Below are 9,044 nucleotides of genomic sequence, written 5' to 3' on the forward strand. Positions count from 1 at the left end.
TCTCATGCGTTGTCTCATGACGTGAGTTGAGTGTCTTCTGACACCCCTACTTTAAACACATCCCAGTTTGTAGTATTAAAGCATTCCTGAAGTTTAATTGATTTAAATAGCATTAAAAGTGCTCCATTAAAGTTTTAAAATGTGAACTTTGTTGAGTTAATTAAAAAATGGAAATAACGGAGCGTTAAACATGTACCTAATGTATGTGCAATTGTCATTTTGGCCACAAGGAGCAATCACCCCCGCCCCCAAAAAATACAAGCACAAACCATGAACCCGGAAGTCGAGCTAAAGAGATACGTCATACGTCTCAAATGCTCGCCATTTACCTGAGGAAGGAAACGCCTTAAACACCTGTGAAAGAAGCGCTGTGTAAGTTTTAAAAGTGTGTTAAAGTCCGAAACTATGTTGTTTTCTCTGTATATGATGTTATTAAGATCCCTGTTTTTTAAAGCGAAGTCAGCGCTGATGACAAGAACCAGGACCTAGAAGGCTAATGCTAACCAAAGCAGGCTGCTAAGAGCTAACATTGCCCCATCAGCTAACAAAATTTTAATCCTTACGTCAGATCCCCTTCGTAGTTATTCAGTTTAACAAGTCCTCGGAATATGTGGCGTGATATAATTTGTCCCATACACTCCTCTTATTGTTAGTATTTGTGTAACTATAGTAGTATTGTTGACGAGCACGAGACGCTGTTGATGTTTATCTTTTTGTACAACACACCTCTACACCGGAAAGATAAACAATGAACACGAGTCATCGTATTTTTTTTTAATTCTTGTCTTGATTTCATAAATAATTGTCCTTAAAAGCATTAAAAAGGGAGCTGTAATTAGCAACTTCCGAAAAGTTTTTTTTAAACAACTTCCGTTGTTTCCCAGGTATTGATTCATTCAGTGTTAAACATGAAGTCAAAATGAGTCATGTTTTTTGTCTATTATTATTATTATTATTATTATTATTATTATTATTATTATTATTATTATCCTTCATTCAGCTACATCAATGATTCTTCTTTTGTGTTACCTGTTAGTTTTTTCCCTAAGCCAAAGCACCTTCCGTCACCAGCAGCCATGGGGAATTTATTTGGAGGCCTCTTCAAAATGTTTGGGAAGAAGGAGATGAGGATCCTCATGGTCGGTCTGGACGCTGCTGGCAAAACAACAATCTTATACAAGCTCAAACTAGGAGAGATCGTAACCACCATTCCCACGATAGGTACGATAAACGACTGTATTTTCAAATGCTACCACCAAAGATGATCATATTACAGCTGCTGTGTTTTCTCTCCCCGTGCAGGTTTTAATGTAGAGACGGTGGAGTACAAGAACATCAGCTTCACAGTATGGGACGTCGGGGGTCAGGATAAGATTCGGCCATTGTGGCGTCACTACTTTCAGAACACACAAGGCATGTGCTGTTGTACCTTCTCTTAAATTACACTACACTGTATTTAAGTTCACAGTAAGCTAATGCAGTCTTTCATCTATTTTTGTCTCAGGTCTCATCTTTGTCGTGGACAGCAATGACCGAGAGCGATGCAACGAGGCTCGCGAGGAGCTCATGAGAATGTTGGCAGAGGACGAACTGCGTGGTGCTGTGCTATTAGTCTTTGCAAATAAACAAGTAAGTACTCCTGACAACGAATAAGGTTGTTTAGGTTGTTTCAGTCTTGTTCATTCGAAATGCAAACTGTTGCGTTGACAGGATCTGCCCAATGCCATGAGTGCAGCTGAAATCACAGATGCACTGAGCCTTCACTCCCTGCATGGCAGGCACTGGTACATCCAGGCCACCTGTGCCACCACTGGCGATGGGCTTTATGAAGGACTGGAGTGGTTGTCTAATCAACTCAAAAACACCTAAAATTCATCCCTTCCCCTCACATCCATCTGCCTTTACTGCCCTCTGGTAGGCTCTTGTTACCACAAACATATGGGCCAACAGTGGTTATGTAAGTATAAAAAAATTTGGTAATGGAGGTTTACTTAACCTTTTTCTATTGGGGTTTCACTTTCTGGTTGTCAGGGAATACAAGGAGAAGTGTGGAATAAAATTGAGCATATACACTACTCACAAAAAGTAATGGATATTTGGCTTTTGGGTGAAAATGCATACTTTTAGAACAACTTGATGTTCCAAAACAATGAGCGGAACGACAAAATTCAAAACAGGCGACGTTTTCTGTGGCACTCTAAGCTCAGTGACCACTTCCATCTGAGAACATCCAGTATGGGAGCTAAATTGTTAGGTGTCATCTTGGTCTCATGATGTCAAAATGTGAAGAGCACGATGAAGAGGACAGTCTCAATACCAATTCTAATTGAACCAGGTCATGGACTGGCCGATTCATGTATCACACACTCTGCCATCCATCCATCCATGCTAACTTTTTGTGAGAAGTGTATCTCATGCCACCAAAAGAAAGTTGCACTTCTGGCAGTACCAAGCTCCTTTAGGGTGGTAAACACTGGTATTGACTTTGTAGGATGTTTTACGCAACATATGCCATAAGAGCTACCTGCTTCTCCGGTTGAATGTACAGTAGCTTCCTTTTATATTGTCAAGTCTCAGGGCTGCGGTTTGCCTTAAAGTGTGTACACTTTTAATGTTTTAAAAATGCTCTATATCACTTGCCATACACTCACTCTTTCTTGTACTGTAAGTTGTACATGTTGTGTAAGGCCATATATTAGTGTCATTGCCCCCTTCAGTCATGGGAGGCTTTGTATAGCAAAATGCATATGCCTTATCCATGAAACATGTTGCCTCATGTTACAGCACTGCTCTGACTATACCTGGAGGTGGGTTTGTTTTCTTATCTATACATATTGAGATGTTTTAAGTTACTGTTTGTGTAAAAAAAAAAAAAAAAAAGCACTGTAATTAAAGTGACTCGACACCATTGTTTCTAAAATGTATTTTTCTTGCCGTGACTATGCAATAAAACAAAAGTCCATAATGCATTGACTTTGTTAAAATGTGTAGCCTCCAACCATACAGCATGTCACAGAAGTGAGTAAACCCCTCACATTTCTGCAAATATTTTATTAAATCTTTTCATGGGACAACACTGAAAGAATGATACTTTGATACAATGTCAAGTAGTCAGTGTACAACTTCCATCCATCCTTTTTCTATGCCGCTGCTCAGTAGGGTTGCTGGGGTATGCTGGAGCCTATCCCAGCTGACTTCGGGCAACAGGCTGGGTACAACATGGACTAGTTACCAGCCAATCGCAGGGCACAGATAGACAAACAAGCATTCACACTCCCATTCACACCTATGGACAATTTAGAGTCGTCAATTAACCTAACATGCATTGGATAAAATTTGCCGTGCCCTCAAAATAACTCTAATGTCTAAACCGCTGGCAACAAAAGTGAGTAGACCCTTGTGTTGAACTATACAAATTGGGCGCAATTAGCCATTTTTTCTTCACTGAGTCATGTGACTTGTTGGGGTTACAAGGTGTTTGGTGTGAATGGGGAGCAGGTGTGTTAAATTTGATGTTCTTGTTCTGTCATGCTGGAAGTTCAACATGACACTTCATGGCAAAGAACTCTGAGCATTTAAAAAAAAAAAAAAATTGTTGCTCTACATAGCTGTGCTCTCTAGAAGCTGAGCTGCGGCACAGCGGCCAAGAGCATACAGAGCTTTAACAGGACAGCTTCTGCTTGAACAGGCCTCCCTATGGTCATTCAAAGAAGTTGAGTGCACATGTTCAGCATCATATCCATAGGTTGTGTTTGGAAAATAGACACAAGTGCTGTCACGAATGCTGCAGCGGTTGAAGAGATCGGAGGTCAGCCTTTTAAGTGCGCAGACCATACGCCGCACTCTGCATCAAATTGGTCTGTATGGCTGTCATCTCAGAAGGAAGCCTCTTCTAAAAATGATGCACAAGAAGGCCTGGAAACAGTTTGCTGAAGACAATCAGACTAAGGACATGGATTACGCCAGTGGTAGGCAACCCACAGCTCTGGAGCTGCATGCGGCTCTTCCTCCTCCTTGTTGTGGCTCCCATGCTGAGCTTTGTGTTTCTTCTGTGAACAATCACAGAATCTCTACCAAAGCAGAGGAAATGCGCGTTTTCAAAAGGAGTTTGAAATATCCGAGTCACCGCTAGTCCATGAATGCATCTACACTCGGTTTTGACTGCTGATTGGATGAGCAAGAGAATGGGGAAGGGGTCAGTTTGTTCAGTCAGTGAGACATGAAAAAGACATCTTGACAGTGTGATACACCGCGGTAATCTATCCATAACCATGGATATGTCCCTAAAAATAAATATACCAGTAGAAAATAGAGCATTTCATTCTGAGTGTAGTGATGGGTAGATGAGGCCTCGAGAGGCCTTGTGGCACATTACCCAAACTTTATTGATACTGTGTCGCTTTGTTGCTCAATACTGACTCCTGCTGGATCTCAAAGGGTGCGCATCGCTGCCATGATTTTTTTCAATTTCATTGACCGTCTCTGTTGGTGTAATGCTGTGATTTTTAGTTATTTTCTATCATGCCCCCACTGGAGGACAGTACAGAGCCCCTTAGGGGACATGGAGAAAACATTTTTTCGCGAGAGCTCGCAAAACTTTTGTGAGAGAACGCAATAGCTATAATAACTGTTGCAAGATCTCGCAAAAGTTTTGCGTTATCTCGCAAAACTACGTGAAGCTACAGGACACACTTCCGGTCACAGCTTCCCTCCACATAGCTCGCAAAACTGTTTACATGAACGTATTGCGTTATCTTGCAAAAGTTTTGCGAGCTCTCGCAAAAATCCGTCTTTTTTAAAAAAAATTATCCATCAAGTTTTTTTCTCCCTGTACCCTTGGGGGCTCTGTAGGACAGAAATTTTTTCGTGTCCCCCGGATTTGAAATACTATTGAGAAACTGATATCTATTTATTTATCTGCACTGTACAGACTGCAGTTGAAACACAAACCAGCAAAATGCAACAAAATGCAAAGCAGTGAAGCATACAAGCGCATTCAAGAGTCAAATTGCATGCTGAGTACAACACATTCCGCCCCACTATTTGACAATGATACATGCTGCTCCCTTGCAAGGCAGTGGGTGCATGTTCGATCCTTCTTTATAAACAACAGGAGGATCATAATGGATGGACTGAGCCCAGTCTGAAACACAAAGACAAAGTCAATACAGGAATTTTTGTTCCAGTCAATCCCTGATTGCAGGCAACATAGTCGAGAGACTCAACTAATATGTTGATTCAATGACTATATAAAATAATACAGTTCTATATACTGTATATATATAGAATAATATTTAAATGATTGTATTATTTTATATATTAATCCAAGTTCAAAGTAGTATGTAAAGCCAATAAATAATGAAAATGCAGATTTCAGTGGCAGATTACTATCAATGCCCTGCTCCACCGAAAGACTAAGCAAATCATTGCTACCCCACGCCATGCGACTTTTCAACACAACAGAGGGGGAGCGGTAAAAACATACACAGGACTGGACTTACAGTATTAAATTATGATGTATTACTATTATGTTGTATTATTATTATGTTTTATTATTATTTCTACAAACTTGACATGATCTGTGCCATTTTTATTGGCTTATTTATTGTTATCTACTCTTATTCTATTTATTTTTCCTATCTATCTATCTATCTATCTATCTAGTTCATTAGCTCTTCAGTAAGTACTGTATTTTTGTGTACCCCATTGTAAAGTGTGACCATGTATCTTGCCTACAGTCAGGCATGGTGGTGGGAGTGTCATGGTATAGAGCTGCATGAGTGCTGCTGGCACTAGGCAGCACAGCTCATTGAGGGACACATGAATGCCAACATGTATTCTGACATACTGAAGCATGATGCCCTCCCTTTGGAAACTGAGCCGTACAGCGGTATTCCAGCATGACAAGGACCCCCGAACACACCTCCAAGATGACCGCTGCCTTGCTAAAGAAGCTGAGGGTAAAGGTGATGGACTTAAACCCTAGTGAGCATCTGTGAGTAATCCTCAAACAGACGGTGGAGGAGTGCAAGGTGTTGTTGTCATGGAGCATTCCAGAGGCAACCTGTGATGTTCTAGTCAACTCCATGCCCAAGAGAAATTATGCATAAAGCAGACAATAACCTGTTACCCAAAATGTCATACAATACTGTTCTACAAGAGAGGAGAAATATGATCTCAGGGAAATACTAAACTTAAAACACTATTTCTAGTAGGTTTAATCAAATTATGGAATAGATTGAGTAAGGAACTCAAACAAAGCACTAAGGTGAGTGATTTCAAGAAACAATAAAAGCAGTTGGTTTGCAAAATAAAAGGAAGAGTCTTGAACTTGTTCTGTTCTGTCAATTTGTATTTATTATTATACTGATTATTTATTATGATTGTGGAAAAACCCTGACATTTATATTACAACATCGATACATTACTTAGCACTTTTCTATGTATCAAAAAGATCACATGAAATACAGGTAGTGAAAAAATGTACTGCAACAGATGTAAAACGGATGGGGGGTAGGATTAAATGAGATTTGCTTCTATACTCCTTTTGGACATGTGGAGCTGCTATGCACTATGTGATGTCTTCCATTGTAACTTGTATGCATGTTCAAATAAAATTAAACCATTATTATTACCAAGCGAGTTAAGACTGTTAGAAAATAATGCTATCCTTACTAGATATTGACACTTTGGACACTTTTATGAGGCGTGAACTCCCTTAGTTGCCAGCAGTTCATACATGAATGGTTGTGCATCAAGCTATGTTGAGGGGACAGTAAATTTTGTTACCTAAGCTGTACACTGACTACTTTACATTGCATCAAAGTGCCATTTCATCAGTGTCCTTAAAAACATATACAGACCCTTTCCAAAAAATTAGAACGTCATGGAAAAGTTGTTTAATTTCCATAATTCCATTCAAAAAGTTAAACTTTCATAGATTATAGATTCAGGGCCCACAATTTAAACGATTTCAAGTGTTTGTTTATTTTTACGTAATTTGGGCTTCCAGCTCATAAAACCCACGAAAACAGGAATTCAAAAAATTAGAATACTGTGAAGAAATCACCATTTACGTCTCAGTTTTTGCAGGAAAAAAAAGAAAGAAATTAGGATCACATCAAATCAAAATATGGTACTTTCAAAACGATATGTCAATCTTCAATACTTGGTTGGGAATCCCTTTGCCTTAATCACTGCCTCGATGCCACGTGGCATTGAAGCAATCAGCCTGTGGCATTGCCTGGGAGTTATGGAAGCCCAGATTTGCTTGATGCTTGCTGTCAGCTCTTCTTTGTTGTTGGGTCTGGTGCCCCTCATTTTCCTCTTGAGAATTCCCCATAGATACTCAATGGGGTTTAGGTCCGGTGAGTTGGCTGGCCAGTCAAGCACTGTGATGACATGGGCATCAAACCAGGTTTTGGTGCTTCAAAGCGGTATGGGCAGGGGCCAGGTCCTGCTGGAAGATGAAATCTGCATCTCCATCATGAATCATGAAGTCCTCTAAAACATTCTGGTAGACTGTTGCGGTGACCTTGGATTTAAGAAAGCAGAGTTTACCAACACCTGCACCGGACATTGCACCCCAAATCATGACGGACTGTGGATATTTCACACTGGACCTCAGGCAGCTTGGGTTCTGTTCCTCACCCGTCTTCCTCCAAACCTTGGACCTTGATTCCCAAATGAAAGGCACACTTTACTTTCATCGGAAAAGAGGACCTTGGACCACTGGCCAACAGTCCAGTCCTTCTTCTCCTTGGCCCAGTGGAGACGCTTCCTACATTGGCTCAGGTTCAGAAGTGGCTTGACCCGAGGAACCCCACAGTTGTAGCCCATCTCCCGGATGCGTCTGAATGTGGTGGTTTTTGAAGCTGTGACTCCCGCCTCATTCCACTCTTTCTGGATCTCTGCCAGATTCTTGAATCTCCCCTGTTTGATAATCCGCTGAAGCCCACGGTCATCTCTTTTGCTAGTGCATCTTCTCCTACCACATTTTGCCCTTCCTCTAGACTTTCCATTGATATGCTTGGACACAGCACTCTGTGAACAACCAGCCTCCTTAGCTATGAACTTTTGTGGCTTACCCATCCTATGGAGGGTATCAATGATGGTCTTCTAGCCAGTTGCCATGTCTGCAGTCTTCCCCATATTGAACCCAACTGAGACAATTGAACCAAACTGAAGCAATTTAATGACACCTGGGGAAGCCTGTGCAGGTGATTTGACTTTAGTAGATGATTAGTGTGTGACACTCAGTTTAAAACATTCATGCCCTGCAAAATTTGGGCTGATTTCTTCACAGTATTCTAATTTTTTGAATTCCTGTTTTTGTGGGTTTAATGAGCTGGAAGCCCAAATTATGTAAAAATAAACAAATAAATACTTGATATCGTTTAAATTGTGGGCCTTCAATCTATGAAAGTTTAACTTTTTGAATGGAATTATGGAAATTAAACAACTTTTCCATGACATTCTAATTTTTTGGAAAGGGTCTGTATTTACAGCAATGTGAGGGGTGTATTCACTTTTGTGACATATTGTATGTTTACAGTAAATATGTTAATTTTGTCTGCTAAATGTGTAAGAACATGCAGGCGTTCATGCTTGCATGTTGAAAGTGTTTGTAAACACTTGAATCACGCCGTATGTTATTATTCAGTGTGCCCTGTTCATAATGATATATCTTGAATATCTGTGTTGGAAAGCACCTCATGTTTGGGTTAAAGCCATGAGTGACCTGCTGCATGCACATTGTGCGGGGAGGTAATCTAGGACAGCATTCCAGCAGGTTGATTAGGCTGCTATGGTTAATGCAGCCAAGCCTATAAAACCCGGCCACAGGAGAGCATGGAGGTGGTTGAAAATGGGCGGGAGGACAAGCCCTGGGGTCCTTCATCGGGTGGCTTTGTCTGGGGGCCACCTCTCCTGCTGGTCCATCAGCTTGGTTTGTGTGTGGCAGGCTAACGGAACTCCTTATATTAAAAAAAAGGGCCCGCCTGTTTTTTTTTTTTCCTGCACTCTTCTTTATGAATGCCTTGCTC

The 9,044-nt window shown here is 40.8% G+C and overlaps 1 protein-coding gene across 1 annotated transcript; it reads left to right on the forward strand.

The window, feature by feature from the left end:
- Positions 1 to 261: 261 nt before the first annotated feature.
- Positions 262 to 2,967, forward strand: LOC129176881 (ADP-ribosylation factor 1-like). Its single transcript, XM_054767369.1, has 5 exons — positions 262 to 372; positions 1,037 to 1,221; positions 1,303 to 1,413; positions 1,505 to 1,629; positions 1,711 to 2,967. Exons 2-5 carry the CDS (start codon positions 1,077 to 1,079, stop codon positions 1,867 to 1,869), a joined length of 540 nt encoding a protein of 179 aa, XP_054623344.1. The 5' UTR covers positions 262 to 372; positions 1,037 to 1,076; the 3' UTR covers positions 1,870 to 2,967.
- The last annotated feature ends 6,077 nt before the right edge of the window (positions 2,968 to 9,044 follow it).

This window comes from Dunckerocampus dactyliophorus, chromosome 2 (assembly GCF_027744805.1).
Source record: "Dunckerocampus dactyliophorus isolate RoL2022-P2 chromosome 2, RoL_Ddac_1.1, whole genome shotgun sequence".
NCBI classification, from domain to species: Eukaryota; Metazoa; Chordata; class Actinopteri; order Syngnathiformes; family Syngnathidae; genus Dunckerocampus; species Dunckerocampus dactyliophorus.

Excerpts from the sequence above, each read along its gene's own strand:
- LOC129176881 (XM_054767369.1), top strand. The coding sequence starts at position 1,077 with ATGGGGAATTTATTTGGAGGCCTCTTCAAAATGTTTGGGAAGAAGGAG. Across the intron at positions 1,414-1,504 it reads CTACTTTCAGAACACACAAG|GTCTCATCTTTGTCGTGGAC; the intron begins GCATGTGCTGTT and ends TTTTTGTCTCAG. Across the intron at positions 1,630-1,710 it reads TAGTCTTTGCAAATAAACAA|GATCTGCCCAATGCCATGAG; the intron begins GTAAGTACTCCT and ends TTGCGTTGACAG.